The sequence below is a fragment of the Oxyura jamaicensis genome, chromosome 4, assembly GCF_011077185.1.
Source record: "Oxyura jamaicensis isolate SHBP4307 breed ruddy duck chromosome 4, BPBGC_Ojam_1.0, whole genome shotgun sequence".
Taxonomy (NCBI): Eukaryota; Metazoa; Chordata; class Aves; order Anseriformes; family Anatidae; genus Oxyura; species Oxyura jamaicensis.
This window is the reverse complement of record NC_048896.1, coordinates 87,303,208-87,321,170: the sequence shown is the minus strand read 5'-3', so window position 1 is coordinate 87,321,170 and position 17,963 is coordinate 87,303,208. Positions and strand designations below refer to the sequence as shown.

At 36.5% G+C, this 17,963-nt stretch overlaps 1 protein-coding gene across 4 annotated transcripts in view; it reads left to right on the top strand.

Annotated features, from left to right (window-relative positions):
• CFAP99 (cilia and flagella associated protein 99) overlaps positions 1 to 17,963 on the top strand; it is a 57,615-nt gene that overhangs the window by 9,981 nt on the left and 29,671 nt on the right. For 3 of the 4 annotated variants that reach the window (XM_035325697.1, XM_035325700.1, XM_035325698.1), the window contains 4 exons: positions 3,815 to 3,959; positions 6,810 to 6,904; positions 13,392 to 13,504; positions 15,606 to 15,780. In XM_035325697.1, coding sequence (XP_035181588.1) covers positions 3,815 to 3,959; positions 6,810 to 6,904; positions 13,392 to 13,504; positions 15,606 to 15,780 — 528 coding nt within the window. Of the gene's footprint in view, positions 1 to 141; positions 273 to 3,814; positions 3,960 to 6,809; positions 6,905 to 13,391; positions 13,505 to 15,605; positions 15,781 to 17,963 lie in introns of all 4 variants that reach the window. The other variant, XM_035325701.1, reaches the window with a different exon arrangement.

Sequence of the window (17,963 nt, the reverse complement as noted above, 5' to 3'; positions counted from 1 at the left end):
TATTTTTTTTCTATTCTATTTTCTATTTTTTTTCTATTCTATTTTCTATTTTTTTCTATTGCTTGTACTCACGCATGCTGAATGTTGTGTGTTTATAAATCCTGTGCTTAAGTTTTCTTACACTCTCTTCTATTCTTGAAGGAACTTGACTGGTTTCCAGCCACAGTGAGGGAGCAGGAAGCAGGGAAAATACACCCAGAGAAGCAGAGTGAGGGCACCAGGGATTTCTCAAAAAGCAGAGCTAATGCCAATCAGCACATATTCAGATTAGGGTAGGTCAATCTCATGCATCTTTTTTGCAGACAGAATCCTTCCTTTACAGCTTAATCACTTGGGAATCAGGAAAAGCTGAAATTCAATGCCATAAAGAGAATATGGTCAGATACTTTTATGGCATGACATTGCGAACACATGTAACAATATTTTGCTTACGTACAGTGCAGCCATTGCTCAACATAATAATATGTAGGCTTCTGAATGTTAAAAATACAGAACCATCCAGTATTCATCTACTATGAACTTACTATGCTTTAAACAACAAAAAATAAAAAGCTGTAACATTAGAGATAGAGAGGTTATTTCTGGAGGCATATTTTTCAAGATTTATTGTCCTTGATAAATTTCAATAGCTGGTGCAACAAAAGGTGATAGCTGCATGTAACTTTCACCTGTAAATTATCTGGCCCTCATGCTGAAAGACACACAAGATGCTTGCAAACATAACCACTTGTTAGTTGTTTCAGAGAAATGAGGTGAAGTGAAATTCAGAAGGTAGGAATATGGACAGCACAAAGACTCACAAATTAGCATTTATAAATTCTTTTATCATTGCCACCAATGACTTAGGGCGTTATCTGGCGAAAAATTCTTCCCAACTCTGTACTGTAGTTCCCACTTTTACAATAGTATTACCCAAAAGGAACTCCTTTTAGCACAATTAATATTTGTGACGTGTTTTGAGAATCTCATCCAAAAGCTGCTGTAACTTTACAATCTGTCATCATATTGTAGTTAACTGTTTCTGGGTCACTTGACCTACCTGAAATCTATCCCACTGACATAAAATGCAACATTAAAAGGCACAGAGAAAGAATGCACTTAGGAATTACTTGTCTCAGTGGACAGCCTAAGAATACTACCAGAATAAATGACCACAAATATTTGATAATTATTTCTCTCGTCTTGTACATAGCATTTTCCATAGCAGAGGCTATGATTTTTTTAGAGCATTAGGTCAGTTTTTGATTTAATAGATTATCAGGCCTACTTAACCAAAAACTGGCTTACCTTTGAGATTTCTTATCCAAGTCCTGATCCTGCCCAGTCTTGTTTAGTTTATTATGAATGTGGATGAGATCACTTCCTCAGATGACACAGAAACAGAACACTTAGTACCTTCTGTAGTTTAAAAAACATTCAGTTTATGATATTGTGTGATAAGAGGAAAGGACTCTTTGGGGCATGTGGTCCACAGAATTACCACTCAGGATTAATGTTCTGGGGCACAGCTGTCCCCAGACTGCACCTCCTGCTACTTATTGCTTACTTCGAGGCCATGCAGTGGTTATGTACTTTCTTGCCCCTGGCTATGACAAGGGTAAGCACATATTTCTGTGTTTGTCTTACCAGTTACCTTCTGACCAACTAGTTAAATCAGAACAGCAAAAGTAGAGTAAATGCCAATAAGCAATTGCTCTTTTCTGCATAGTCTGAACTGTGCAGGAGGGATGCCTTGGGTACTGGTGTCTTCCCATTGCCATCTGGTTGTCTACTTCTGTTCCTCTCTCAAAAGTACACATGAAAAGCACTGGTTTGTTGGAGGACTTTGTACACGTAGGATACTCAGAAGGTGAATGCAAGGATTCTGATCGAATGAATATCTTAAGAACTATTTATTTTCTAGCCTTCTAGAGGAGGTAGTTGTAAGAGGGTTTGGGGGCATATTTCCAGCAAGCTTGTCCAATTTTAACATGAACTTCTCTTTACCATCAGAGCTACTGTTATTTGCAGATTGATCTGCTTGTGAAGAAAATCATCTGTTCAAGGGGACCCATCTTTTTAGATTCAAAATTCCACAGTCTTACTTATGTTTGAACTATTTCTCTCTTTTTGCATTTCAGGTATTTGTGTTCACTTTTGCCTTTTGTGGTGAATTCTCAGATACCCCCTATCAAATCTGGGATATATATTTAAATATTTAGTGGATAGATTTAGGGATAGATTTCTGGAATTTCTCTGTCAGATTTTATTCATGAAAGAACTTCCTTAAAGCCAGAAAACGTGTATTTGGAATGGAGGCTGTCCCTCACAAGAATTCTCAGTGCTTAGCAAGATGGAGTCCGTGCTTTCCATCAATTTATATAATATATATATTTTCTCATATATGTTCAGTCTCTTTGCTCTTCCATTTGTGTCCATCCAAGCCCTCCTGTATCTCTCATTTTCCTCTACCTTTCTTTTCACTCCTTTCTCTCTGCTCCCTTTTTGCCATCTCACTCTTGTTGGCTCCAGCTTCCCAGTTGCATTCCCCTTTATCTTTCTCCTATCTCAACCACAACCTATTGGTTCTTCTTTCTCTGGAGCTCTAATGCAGAATGAAGGTAATATCCTGCTTACTTGCACGTAGTCTCTAGCTGCCCAACAGACTTTGTAAAACTTCAGTGTCTCTATATAATGAATAGTTTGGCTATACACTGTTCTTACCCAACATATCTGGGGCACAGAATATATCCAAAGTAATATCTGATTACTTCAGTTATAGAAGTAAAGTTTTGTCTATCATTTTAACTATTACTGGCTTTAAGGACCTAAAACAGGACCCACAAAAATTGAGTTTGATTCTGTTTCTGGATGTGTACTTAGCAATGTTGTTCATTACAGTTCTGCTAGAGAGAGTCAGATATATTAGTGTAATTTCAGTGGCAGTAAAGAAATTACAAAGGACGTATGTCTGCATAATTGTATGTGTAAATGTATGTGTGCCTGTGAGTATGTATATGTATTTGTAGACAATTACACAGAGGCAACAGTGATGTGATTCTAGTGATAATGTGCATGTAAAAAGGAATGAAACCTGGCTTTGGAGCAGTAGTAAAAAAGAACTGTACACTGAAAGACAACCTAAGTAAATATACTTGGAACTCTTCTCCATAATTTTCTACATTTAAAAACTGAAACTGTAATTTTAAAGTTTTTCCATGTGTTTGCCCTGTCTCAAAGCCCTGCATAGTGTCACGCATCAGAAGACCCGTATACTTTCTTCTAGCAGCCCCTAATAGTACTTTTAAACTAGAATTGTATTACATTAGACAAAGTGATTATGATGCTAGTGGCAACAGCCTACTAGGCATGGTGAACCTCTGATCTTATGGCATTGCAGGTCAGTTGTTCCCACATCTCAGATCAGTGGGAGGTATCAAATATTGAATGTGAACTATCTTTTCAGAAGATGACCTAGCTTTTTTTCTTGGTGTTTTGGCTAACTTCTTGAAGTCAGAGAATCATTATTGTCTGCCATTTTGTCTGTTGTCATTAACTGTTGACTTTCACATATCAGTGCCTTTTAACTAAATTCACATGTCCGCAGATAAGCTGAGAGTTTAGTACGGGGGAGGTTACATATTACTGAATAAGGGCCATTTATTTGTTACAGCTTCCCATGTTTTGGTAGTATTAGAAATGTCGGCCCTACAAAGGCACTGCTTTTAGTATTTGTGGTTTTCCATTGCCTCAAAATGATTGTACTTCTTTTTGTACACAACTAAGATTTTCTTTCCAAAATGCATTAATCGTTATTAATTTTGTATCTCTATAGACTCTTAATGTGACTGAAGAAAAATTTGTATTGGAAACACTAGCTGGATGTGTAGAATATAAATCCTTATTGGATGTAGTCGTCAATGCCTTTTTTGTTCGGGATGGGAGATACTGTCTGATTTCTGAGCGTAATCTCTATGTAGGTAAGTTTTCTTTATAACAGCAAATGTGTTTAACACGGAACTTTAAAAAGTATTATGTTATTAGTGCAGGTCTTATTATCATTGTGCCCAGTGCAGTATGAAATACAGGACCTTTTCAAATGGCCTTATGATCTAAAGCCCAAATCCTGAGATTGTTATTTAGTCTGGATTCTCACAGGTGTTAGCTGGATATTTACCTAAGAATTTTCTGCAGAATGTGCCAGAAGGTTAAGCTAATTGTAATGTGCAGGTGGAAAATGACATCACCGACTACAATAAGTATCTTGAAAGCTCAGCTGTCACTTTAAAAAATATTATTCAGTGTTTTCCCTTTATTGCTTTCTAATCTAATACCTCTGCCATTCAGATGTGAAACTGTATAACAGAGCTCTGTTTGCTGAAGCACACAGCATGTCTCACAGTATACATTGCTTCTATCCATACCTGGACTTCTTCATTAGTGGCCATCACAATAACATTAAATAGACTTCTGTCTTGTCTCCATGAGATAAGTCAATTATCTTCTTCTTTTTTTTTTTTTGTGACTTGGTTAAAATCAGTTACAATACTACTACGTTTGATAATATGGGCTAGTTAATCAGACTAGTTACTATCACTGATGTTATTTCAGGCATTAAGAAATACATTAAAAAGTCACCTTTAAAACTTTTTATGCTTTGAACTTAATATAACTGAGGTTGAGTTACAAAGTCCGTAAAGAAATTGGAATCACGAATTGCGCTGGCATTGTTTCTCTGAGTCTTACATGTTCTGAAGTTTTGTAGGTACTTTGTAAAGTCCAGTTTAATTCAAAGTGGTTGAAAATTCTAAAAATGTAATTAATATACATACATCTGTTTTATGGTCTGAAAGCGATTACGTTTTAACTGTAATTCTGGTTGCTTCTGCCACAGTCCCAGGAAAAGCGTAGAAATCTAGATCAAATAACAAATTAAATGGAACCTCAACTGTCAGAGATGAAATTAATTGAGTTGATTCTAAATGATAATGCTTCATTGTCTCCATTTCTGCAAAGCCATGTTTTTCAGTGTCTGGGACACATATATTACAACTTTAAGCTGAGCATTGCTGTAATTGGATTGTCAGGACTGGTACACACAAAAGCCTCCATTAATCATGGGCAAAGGGGAGACCCCAGATTTTCCTTTATCAACAAGTTGAGAGTCTAAGGTCATTGGCTTAGATTTTTTTAAGCTGCTTGTGATTCCCTTTACCAAGCTGCATTGACACTTAAATGATCAAAGCTGCTTATAAAGGCTGTTGCTATGTGTGAGCAGATTTGAATTTAATAAAGCTTGTAGGAGATAAATGTGTATTCTACTAAGACTGCTTAAATATATGGCTATGCTAAAGCACACAACTGAAGTCTGACGATACACTGAGTTGGTTGCAGCATATTGGTCAGGAATTACTGATTTCATTATTACTATTTGGTGGCAGCTAAAGTACTGCACTGCACGTGAAGTCTGACTGGTCCAAGTGAATAAGGTCAAAAAAAAGCTGGTACAGGAACTAGCAAACTTTACAGGTCCATTAAAACCTTAGAGCACTGACTCTTCCCGTATCAAACTGCATACATGCCAGAAGGGGACACGAAAATCAAAATGGGACTTCCCAGAGAATTCCCCAGTTTTAAAGTTTGATTTTATTATAATTCAGAATAAAAACAAAAATTACAACATTTACTGAAAAATGATCACTTCCAAAAAAGAAAGAAAAGTAAATGAAATACTAGAGATACGATATTTTATGTTTGAATTTTTGTTTTGTATAATAAACTCTGATTTTGTTACAGAATAATAAGAGCTATCCTGTCTAACAATATTCAAAACAGAAAATGTCAAAAAATCCAATATCAAAACTTTCTTTTATGTCATATCTTTACATTAAATTTTGTCAGAATAAGCTTGCTTACACTGAAAATGTTGGTTACATCAAAAGAGAGCTATTTTCAACAATGTAATTCTTTCAGAAACTTTTCAGTTGTGTCTGTCAGGAGCCTTTTGACTCCTGTTTTTCCTGCCTTATTGCCAGATTAACACTGAATTTCGCTGATGGAGAATGCAGATACTTGGTGTATAAGATGGCACTACTACCGAAAGAAATGGGCTGCCTGTGCCTTCATCACTGGCCACTCATTCTCACCCCAACAAGTGTTTAGCAGCCATCCAGTGAACTGATCAAAAAACTGCTTCAGGTTAAAATTCACAGCCTGAGTTAACTTGGCTGTGTGGGTGACTGTACTTGCCCAACAGAAGAAACACCAGGAAGTAAAAGGGGGAATGGGGACAAGAATTTAGGGGTTCACAGAGCTGCTTGTTTTAGTGGTGTTGACAGAATGAAATGACTGCAAAATCACGGCAGGATTTTAGAGGATTCCAAACTCTGCTCTGGTAGATCTCCCAGTTTTGCAAACAGATATTTGCAGTTATCCGAAGGACCTCTGTGTATGACTTTGGATAACTACACGTGTTTTACACTTTTTGTGTAAGTGGACAGATCCTCAACAGTTACAATTTCTGCATAAAATTCTATAACCATTCTACATAAAATGGTAGATTTTCACTTGCTTAGATCTAACTCAAGAAGCATATAACTTATTTATATGAACCACAGCATAGTCAGAATGCTAGTAATGATCGGAGGGTTAATATTATAACTTCCTATTACAATTTCTCATTGTCTAGCACTGTATTGTCCAGTTAGATAAGCAATACTGAAGATTATTTAAAATTAAAGTAACAATCTAAATCCCAGAGCATGTTGAGTATAGGGTATATATTTACTAGATTTTTCTGCTGCATTTTAAATATATTTATCTTTTGATAGTTATTTGCTATTTGGCAACTTTTCAACTAGAAGAGCTTGGTCTTCAGCACTTCAGCAGAATTGTGAAATCTCTGGACATCGCAAAAATGCATAAGGTAATGATAGCACATTTTTTTCAACAGTTAGTGTTTTCTTCATTGTGTTTGATTAATCAGATGAATTCTCAACTCTTAACATATTTTAAATTCAGAAATCAGTGTTACTTTCTGTTTAAATTCAGAAATAAAATGGGTAATTATTTTCTTACCACAAAAGTCTTGAATTTCTGTACTTATGCAGGGACTATCTCATATTCAGTCAAAGATGAAGTTCAAATGTATTTTTTATCATCTGAGAAAGCAGAATAAGCACAGGATCTACAGTTCATATGGTTTGCAGTTGTCCCTCTAACTTACATACTCACTCTTGGCTCTGCTTGCTTTTGTTCTTTGACTTCAGGCAGTAGAAGTTTTTGCTGTACACAGTGAATCTGTTGAAACCTGTGGTTCTTGCCAATTTGTGTTCTTTTTTTCCCTAAACAACCCACTGCCACTTTGCTTATCAAGCCTTTTGCCCTTCCATTGCTTTTTTTCCTTTCCAAAAAAGCACAGTTGCTAGTTTGGAGCTATACATGTACCAGTTACCTCATTACAACATATATACAATTCCATTGCTGCCAAATAGAAATCATGACAACAAAGTTCTGCCTGCCTTTTCCTCTCTGGAGTCATCGGTTTGGATTTCTCTCCTCTACTTGTTTGCTAATTTTCATGAATTCTGTGGAAATGTAAATATCTTTTGCTTCTCTTTCAAAATGGTTGAAAGTGCTGATTATCTTAAAAGCTACATTTTAAAGTCAGGGGGCAGGTTAAACTGACTGACAATGCTTTCCCATAAGCCCTGTTTTCCTGGGAAAATAGGCTAAAAATTAAATTACTGGTGACATACATATGTAAGCTTTGATCATCTGGATGTTTCAAAGCATGTCCAAACACAAAGTTTGCACAGCAAGTGTAAAGGCTTCTATATAAATGTAAGATTCAAGGGATAGGCAAATTCTAATAATTAATTTTCAAAAGGCTACGGTTTATCCTTATTCTGATTACACGGAATGTTCCTGTGGATGCCTGTGTTTTTTTCATAAGTACAGTTGCTTTGTAATACATAGGGAGAAAGAAGGTTAGGTTGTCTGCATAATGCTTTTAGAACACTCAACCCTCTGGTCACTTTGGTTTGGAATGTTTTTTATTAATTGCATTGAGAGGAAATATATATATATTTCATTAATTGCTAGAAAAAAACAGAGAAGTGGCTAGAAGAATTATCATAATCTGACAGACAGACAAATCACTCTCTGTCTAAATGCTCTCCATCCCCTTCTTTGGTAAACATCTTAGAAACAAGCCACTGGATTGGATGCATCTTGAGCTCATTCAGCCAGCAACACAGTCTTCCCACTTCATGACAGTTATCTCTTGTCGATTCCATTCACCTAGCTTTATATGGCTTACGTGTCAGTACCCTGACATTTTACTTCAGACAATTTCTGTCTCCTTGTCTGGAATAATTTTTCTCTGATAGGGAAGTGCTGCATGTGTGATGATCTGCACCTGCTACTTTTTTTTTCTCTCTCTCTCTTTTTTTTTTTTTTTTTTTCCTGTAGATGTAATTTTGCTTACTTAAGTATCTTACCAGATCCTCATCACCACAGCATCTAGGTTTTCTTCTCTTGCATTACAAGAGGTCCTTTGTCTGCAAAGTAATGCTAGATTATATTAATGCACCTGCAGCAGAGGATTTAGAAGCAGCATTTGGTCCCCCAGCAACAGTGACAAAAACAGCAGAAGGCAGATTTGCAGCCTTAGCAACAGCCTGAAGTTGTCAGAAATTTGGGATTCTTCTTCAGGATGCTGACCTGTAGATATTGCCTAATGACTGTTGTATCTGAGTTCAGTTGAGGTGCAAAATAATTATTCATGTATATTTACTTAGAAAAGATTTACTTAGATTAAATGAGAAATGTTTCTGCACATCACAGGCTGACTGGAATTTTCTTAATTGTGCAGATAAATCTTATGCAAATTAGTAGTCTTCATGAAATTAAAGGCACTGTTCTTATGAATGAGATCTACCTGTGCGAGTAGACCTTCTTCTTACGGGTCTGCATGACGGAATCCATTTGAATCAAAGTTAGTGTTCCCCTGTGATTGGTGTACGTTCAAATATTTTCATTGAGGCAGAATATCAAGGCAGAATAATAATGGTACCTCATTCATACATGTTCATCTGTTTGAACAGAAAATTATAAGCTTATTCTGTAACGTTAAGAATACATGCAAGAATTCTTTGTGATTTTATACTGACAGAATCATTGGATAAAACCCAATTTTGTAACCTTAGCAGGATTGTTCTTCTAAGAACCTAGATGTGCATTGCTAGCTCAAGACTATTTTCATATTCTATTATTCATACATTTTATTCTTTTATTTCTGTGATAAAATTTAAGGGTTTGTATGTTAGAGAAAAGACGCTTGAAATAAAAAGTTGAAGTAAACAGGTTTATAATTTCATACTTGCCTTGTAAAAAAATGCAAATAAGTAGCATATTCCCTCTAGCACTGGAGAACATGTTACTTTGTATTTCACATTCTGATTTATACCAACAGCAGTGAAGTCCTTTGTAAAGAATTTCTGCGATCTGCAAATTAAAATGCTATATAAGAGCTGGGTATTGTTATTGCTGTTATGATGAGGTAGGAACAGGAGGATAAGAGCAGCTTCCTGTATGATAAAAGGGCAAAATAAACCCAAGCTGTGTCAAACGGTGGCAGAAGTACCTGGGACCAAGCTAGGACACTTTTCTCCAGAGCTTCAAATCAGGATCATCAAAATGGAATTTCTGATTACTGTTTCTTGGTAGGAAAGCTTTCTAAAGAGTTTCTTGCCTTCCTTTTCATTTCTGTGTTCCAGTTAAAATCTTACAGGTAATTCAACTTCAAGTGAAGAATAATAGTGAAAGAATCAACAGGTGAAGAGAAAAGTGAACAGGAACCCCTTTGATTGCCTTTGCTACTACAGCAAATATCTGTTGTTGCATACAGCCAAAATAAACTTATTCTCAGGTAGTGGCTGATCTGCATGGAGAACCTGAATCTACTGTTTCTTGCAGTTGATTCTTTAACTCAAGAATCAAAAGCTTATGCTGTGAATATAAAGATGACTTCATGGATGTAGAGATAATCCCAGATGAGGAAACTGCATTGTTTCATTTCATTTTTAGAAATAATCTCACTGTATAAAAACATATTAAGAGACTATTAGCAGGCCATGTTCAAATTCTCAAAAGCAAGGCGTTAATTTAGCCCACCTGTACAAATGCATCACAAAACAGTGAAGTTTTACACCCTTGTTCAATCTTACAGCCAGAGGAAGGTAAAATAGTAAAAATGGATACAATTTCTGCTGTAATTCCACCACTTTCAGAGGAGAAATTAAGCTGGTTTATCATGCTCTGTGAGTAGTGAAACTCTTGGGCTTGGAACATTCAAGACGGAGGACCAGTAAACAGAACAATGCTGTTACCAAAGTGACTGTCCAATGGCTTCTCTAAGGAGAGATATACTGGTAACATCTGAATAGAAATCTGAGAACTTCAAGCTGTATTTTGCTGCTATAAAAGCAAAGCCTAATAATATTGGGGTTGCCATCTGGTCACATGCAGCCAAAGAGAAAACCGAAATATAAGGTGTGTTTTCCTAGTAATTCTGTTCACAAAACACAGAAGTTTCTCCTGTTAAGAAATGAAATGTGCTATGGATTCATGGGCCTGATTCTGCCCAGATTCACCATCTGTGATGTGAATTATCAAAGCCAAGATTGTGGACTTGGGTCCAGACAGCCCAGGGTCAGAACCAATGGCTGGTAATCCCTGCATGACCACTGGCAATCCCTGCATTGCCTGGATAACCATTCCAGGGCTGCATTCCAAGTCTTCTCCCACATGATGCATTTTGAGCATATCCATATTATAGCATTTCTCTGGGGACCGTGACTAAAACACAGAATACTATAATATACATCCTATCTATATCTATCTCTGATTACACAGTTAACCTGTAGCTCATAGGAATACGTCATAGCATCCATCCATCACAGAATTATCCATTTGTCCTAATACAGTGTGAAATGTTAATAAGGAAAACATAACTGGAGTTGCAGCAGGAGGCCTCTAGGGATCATAGCCAGCTGTTTCATACAACAGCCAGAAATCACCGCCTGTATGCTTTTATTGGTTTCATCTGCCTTGAAGAGGTAGTTGCAAGTACTTTGTAAAGGATTATTAAAGCAAATATTTAGAAGACCTAGACAGAAAAGATCAGTCAGGGAGAGCTCAAATAACAATAATTCAGAGGCTTAGTTTCATGTGGCAATGTAATAGACGATTGAAGGCTCTGAGGATGGAGTAGGCAGTATAAGAGGAATACTGAGGACACGGTGAGGGAGGAGAAGTTCAACTTAACAAAAAACAATGAAAGAAAACTGGAGAATCTACAAAACACCACCTGCAGTGGTTCCACATCAGCTTCTTCTATGAATTCTCTGAATACCCAGAAATTTGAAACTACCCAGAAATTTGAACCCTCAGAGTCTGCCTCTTTTTAAGTATGCTCATGTTCAATCCACCTTTGTATATATATACTTGCTTGCACACATGGGGTTTAAAAACACATTTTTGATAAACTTTGGGTATGGTTGAGGCCTTCTGTAAGGTAAGAAGAGTACTTTGGCAATGGACATGATTCTCTGGGTCTATAATCATATCTACACCTGGGATACCTGGATGTAATATTTGTTGTGATAACTGCTAGAAGTAGTGTATGTGCATTGGTTCTCATAGAGACTATGAACATTTCGCATTTTATTTATACATTGCATAAGCAAAAATTATTATGTTATGTGGGAAATGAAATCCAAGATGCATGTATTATAGAGAAAGGTCCTCCATAAGAAGAAAGAATGAGTTACTAGAACAATGGGATGAAATTCATTCATTTATCATATACCTAGCAAACTCCACTGAACCTGCAAACAGCAAAAAACCCTTCACAATTTGTTAGTTTATAGTCCTCCTTTTAGGGATGAAATTTCTTCTGGACAGTGTTTTGATACAACAGCAGCTGGAGTTTTGGGGAAGAACAGTAATTTCTAGACATGAATGGGAATCCAAGGTGTTGGTATTCACTTTGTCATTCAGTTGTTGATTGGTTATTTAACTCTATCAGAAGTGCAACAGGTAAAAATAAGACTAAATTTGCAGCCTATTTCATTGGAAATGGTCACAAGACTGTAGATTTCAAGTAGCAGGATTTCTATGCCTGTTGAACATCTGCAGCAAGCACCTAGAGTCAAGTCTGTATTGTTTGTAGCTGAGTTATTCATGGGGCTGTGAGCCATCTTTAGCCTGGCATCATGTGTGAATTAAGAAGCTGCCTGCTAGTCCTCCGGAACAAAAAGCTCTATATGCAGACCTATATGGCTCTGTAGAAAACCCAAATGAGACAGGACTGATGCCAAGTCTGAAATAATAAGTCCTGCAGTCTCCATTGGAAACTTTTCAAGTGACTGCACGCAGTTTTCCAGTATGTCCCATAATGTCTATATTATTTAGGGGTCTTCTCTATTATTGGGGTTATTTTAGTGTGATACTTGGATCCCTTCCACCTTGGGATATTCTGTGATTCTATGGTTGCCTGTACTTCCACTTCCAAGAACTGTAATGAAAAAGTTCAGGTACGAGTTTGGAATTTATATTGCTGTCAGTGATACATGCTGAATCTGAGTGCCATTTTTCAACAGTGTTTCAAAAGGCTATTTGAACAGTTCAAGTCCTAAAGAAAGGCTCTTGACCTTCTGGTGAACTCCAGTGGAAAACAAAAGTTCAAATGTTAATTGCCATTTCTCCAGCATGTAGAGCCCTACAATGTATGTGTGCCAAACTTCAGCTTTCTAGTTTAATGGGAATATGCCAATTAATTATATTTCAATAAAAAAAAAAAAGAAACCATATTGTATAGCAGTTTATAGTTCTCACTGCTTCCCTCTACAAAGTTCCCAGGGAGTTGAAAGGATCTTAGGCAATTCAGGTACAGTGCCAGGCCTGAGATACTTGTGGGCACCGTGGATCATCCAGCTACAGATAATCAGAAGTTGGCTGCAGGAATATTAGACTTCAAAACTCTACTGTCTATATTAGACTAAAATCAGTGCATTGCAGCAGCAATTATTTTTTAATAAAAACTGTTGTTTCGTGATGTTTGAAGCAACTTAAAGATGCATCAAAACATCTCCATGTTGTAGCCACCAGGTTTTTTAGACCATTAAAATATTTTAGTATCTATTAATGTTTCACAAAATAGGGCTGAAAGACCTGAGGCTGTCCTAGCAGAACTAAGAAAAACATACAAATATGAAGCACATGGCTTAAATACAGGGTAAAATAAAGGCAAGTTCTTCAAAAGTATTTGTAACAAACCCATGTTTTTTGTAGTTTTATGTACATCGTACCTTTAGTATCCATATTTACAATATATCACTTATTACTAGTTTCTTAGGTTCTTCTTCAATGCCTTGTATTTGAACACATGGATAAAAGATGAATGGAGTCGGTTCTACGATTTGCTGTATGTAAAGGAGAACTGGATTGATCCACTGCTAAGGTAAGCAGTCAGTACTTAAGTAGCTTGTGGTCACCTCGAAGTTTAAATGCAACACACTGGGGAAAATTTGATTTGCTGTTAAAGTATTTCTCCCATTGAAATCACTGAAAAACTTTCTTGTCTTCATGAGACTATAATCTCTTTTACTTACCCAGAGGCAAGGTTCTCTCTTGGAGAAGTCCTTTCACAGCTGTTGTACATTTGTTTCTCAGTGCCCCTGCATAGATCAAACATCATACTAGCAGGTTTAAACTCTCTTAGAGAGTTCAATTCCAGCCTCATAAGTCACTTCAACATCTGTGGGACATTAAGCACATGGAAAAAAAAATATATATGTTTGATTTCCATGAGCTTGGCTTTATGCTCAGATTTGTTTCTGTAAATAGTCATAAAATCCCTTCTGAGCAAATCAGATAAGCATGTAAACAAGTCTTTTAAAATTATTATTTATTTACACAATTTCAGCATCACTTAATGGTTTAAATGCTCTAAGGTGCCAGGTGTGTTAGGTGGTGGTACAGTAGCCTGAGAACCCTTGCCAAACTGGAACATTTTCACATGGAGAAACAGTAGCTGAATCTCAAGTTACTCAGCAGCTTGTTTTCTTTTTTTGCCCAAGACTGAGAAATTAAAGCTAGCATGGGCACACCTAGGTGGCTGCAATCACACCTCCTCCTCACTGCAGTATAGATTACCACAGATGATGACAAACACTGTTAGACAGAACTGTTACAAACAATGTCAGCTGAAAAAGAATTTGCATCTACTTCTGTCATGTCAGTCGACACGATTAGCCCTTTAGATTCTCTTTGGATTATATGAAATTAGCAAATGTAGTACTATAGATTTGATTCGAAATACAATTCCACTGTGTCCTACAGGAATTATGGAGACATTTGAAGTCAAAATTTGTCTGAATATATTCCAGTGTAGTAATTCTAATTATAAAGTATGCTTACAGCTTGAATATAAAAATACAGAGACACAGAATAGCAATATAATCTGTGGCTTGTGTTTCATTAATAGTAGGCTTGTGAGAACCATCCTTCACACTCAATTGCATTCAGTGTAACAAGCACAAGTGTTTTGCCTAGAAGTACATGTAAGCTGTGCAGGAATGCTGAAGACCAGATTTGATCACTGAGTTTGAAACTTCCGCAAAGGGGCTGAGGATGCACTGATCAGTTTAATCATTTGAGTAGATTAAATTCTTTTAAATACGTCTTTGTATTCCTCTTTCTAATGTCAGTGAGGTTAATATAAAAAGTTCCATTTATTTTAATGGAGATGCATGATTTTGGAAGTTACTTGTAAGCCTCATCCCACAGTAACAGTGCTAGCTAAGCTAACAGTCATGTAAAGAAGTCAGTACAAATTTGCATCATCTGCTGATTTTCAAATTCTGGGAAAACCCTATTGCATGTGTAGTACTTTAGGGTAGAATAAATATGCAGGAGCAATAATAGACATGAAGCTGTCACCAAAATCAGCCCTGGCAACTTGTCTGTGTGCTATCTTGAATTGTGTCTTCCTGTCACTCCTGGGAAGAATTTGGAACCTTCATACAAGCAAAAATCCAAACACAGAGAACTCAAAAACATCTGCCCCACTGTCACCACCTTGTTTTGAGGATTCATTTGCTGATTCCACCAAACTCCACACATCTTTCTATTTATTTTTTTTATTAGAACTGCCTGGGCTGTGAGGTTGACCTATGTGTCTGTCAGATGATGACAATGGCAATACTTAGACCACTGTCTGTTCATAGTCTCTTCATCTGTATGTACTCTGCTTCTCACAGCTGATTTTCTGATTCATAGTCTGGTCCTGCTGCAAAACAGACTGGCAACATAACTGCTTATTCAGTGAAAACTGTGGCTATTTCACCACTGGGCTAGAGGTGAAAACTCTATCAAGAGGTGAAATAACACAATCCAACTAAATCATAAGTACAAATTAATGGGTTAATGTAATTAAAAAGAAAATAACAGAATAGCTGAAAGCGTTGCAGTATTTGCACCTGCGCCAACATCAGATACTACATTGTGTGTACAAAAGAAGAAAAATGAAATAAAACTGAATAATTTATTTTTATTTGAAGATGGCAGCCAAAAGTACAGCAACTGATTGAACAGCTCACGGATAAATTAAGTAATCGTACTACCACTGTCAAGACTTCAACGGTCACTCAGCCAAAGGAATTTAATTTGACTGTACCCAAACCACGTGCCATTCCTATACCTCTGCCAATACCAGCACTGGAAAAATGTCCACCTGTGAGTTTTTTTAATGCTTTATGAGATACTGTGTTTTATGTAGTCTTGTGCACAAAATCATGGTAAGGGAGTTAATTGTCTCTTTCAAAATAATTGAAGAAAATCTTCAACCTTTGACAAATCAACAAGGATTTATTTGTTACTGAAGGTCAGATTTCTAAAAAATAATTAATTCATTTCATTTCAGTGAAACTTGTGTAAGCAAATTGTAGGCCAAACAAAGGAAAGGGAAAAGATTGTTTCCTGTAGTTGTTTTGCATCTCTTGGAGGTAGAACTCTACAGTGGATACAAACTGATGAAAGCATGATACAAAGGTTTCTGATAGTCCTTGGATTTTGTAAAATGCTTGCTTTGGATAATGCACTGAAGCAGGTAAGAAAAGAATATTCAACTGAACAATTTTATAAACTAGATGGATTATTTTTCTGTAGATGAACTCTCATTAAGTAACAAAGCAATTTCATTGGACATGAGATGGACTCTAGATTTTTATTCCTTGCTATTTGTATTCTTGCTGAATCTCTTAAATTAACCTTTTTTCCATTTTAATTTATTGCTTACATACAAATGAGAGTTGGCTTTATCTTTGAAATGCCAAGCTTTCATTTTACTAACTGTCCAAGATTCTGACTCAGTTATGCTGGTACAAATCAGAGACACACTATTAGTTTAAAGTTAGCTCACTTGGGAAAGGCAAACAGGATTTGGGATCAAGTTGCTGTGACTAACTTAATAAAGACTCCCAAATCATCTATATTTAAATGCAGTGGCAAGTGAGCTTGGAAGCCATAGTTTTGAGCATTATCTGCCACCTTGTATTAGCACTTCAGGTTTTAAATAATACATGTGTTGAATGCTCTTAGATACCATTTACATCTTAGGATGGCAGAGCAATTAATGGCAGTGTGTTATACAGTTAATGGGATTTTACATTGAAACAGCTTAATACCAGGCTCTGAAAAACTGCATTTAATAACTACTTAATCAGTATAGGAATGAGTCATATTGCTGTCATTTTAGTACCTTTATAATGTGCAGCCCCTCTCAGAATAAATTTGCATTAACGCAGATGCATTTACTGAAGTTCATTTGTGTTGTTAGGGTTATACTAAATTTGGTGTACATTTTGGCCAAGTCTGCAAATTTAAAAGCTCGTGTGAATCTAAAACCATTAGTGTAGCAGTGACATATGTTGTGCTCATTTCTGCATGTATCTCAGCAAATTAAGCTTTGCTTTAATTTGCAATATTGTGGCCAGCATCCCTGTTTTAGATCCTGTACTTTCAGCAGAGAAGAGTCAGCCCAGATGTCAACAAATATGTAGGAATGTGAGAGCAAGCCTTAGTTTTGGCTACTGTGAGGCAGAGAGTTGTATCTAATTGAGAGGAATACACAGAAATAAAACTTCCAGATTATATCCCATAATCTGCTGTTCCTCTCCATTTTCTCACAAAGTTGTTAGTTTTCTGAGATATCCATTTTTTATTAAGGTTCTCATACATCTGTCAAAGAGTTGGCATGTGGCATATTAGCTGGGAATACTGCAGTTACACTAACTACAGGCAGAGTCACTTTGAAACAACTGCATGAATTCATAAGGAGACATCTGGGTTTAAGCAATGACTACTGAGAAGTCATTGTGTCCCTATGGTGAGATTATTTAATTTTGATTAATAAGATTATTATTTTAGGTATTTCTTTCTGATACATTGCATTATATAGCATAGTTAAAATAAAATACAAAGTAGGATGAGATGTATCATGTACATGAATTCAGGAACAGTACCACTGTCTTGTACACTCAAAACACATTTCAGGCACTGGGACAGGCTCCCCAAGGGAGTGATCATGGCACAGAACTTCTGGAGTTCAAGAAGTATTTGGGCAATGCTCTCAGACATAGGGTCTGATTTATAGGTAGTCCTGTGTGGAGCCAGTAGCTGGACTCCATGATCCTTGTTGGTCACTTCCAACTTGGAATATTCTATGATTCTGTGATTCTAGGTGGGTTATTGCAGAAGACAGGTTAGTTGTCTTACTCAGTGATCAGTATTGAGATGGAACTCTCCACTGACTGGATGTTTCATTGGGGTGACATAGGCCTGGAAAGTTAGGATTCATCCTCATAAGTCATCCTCATTCATCGTCATAAACATTCATCAAAAGTCAGGGACAGATTTTC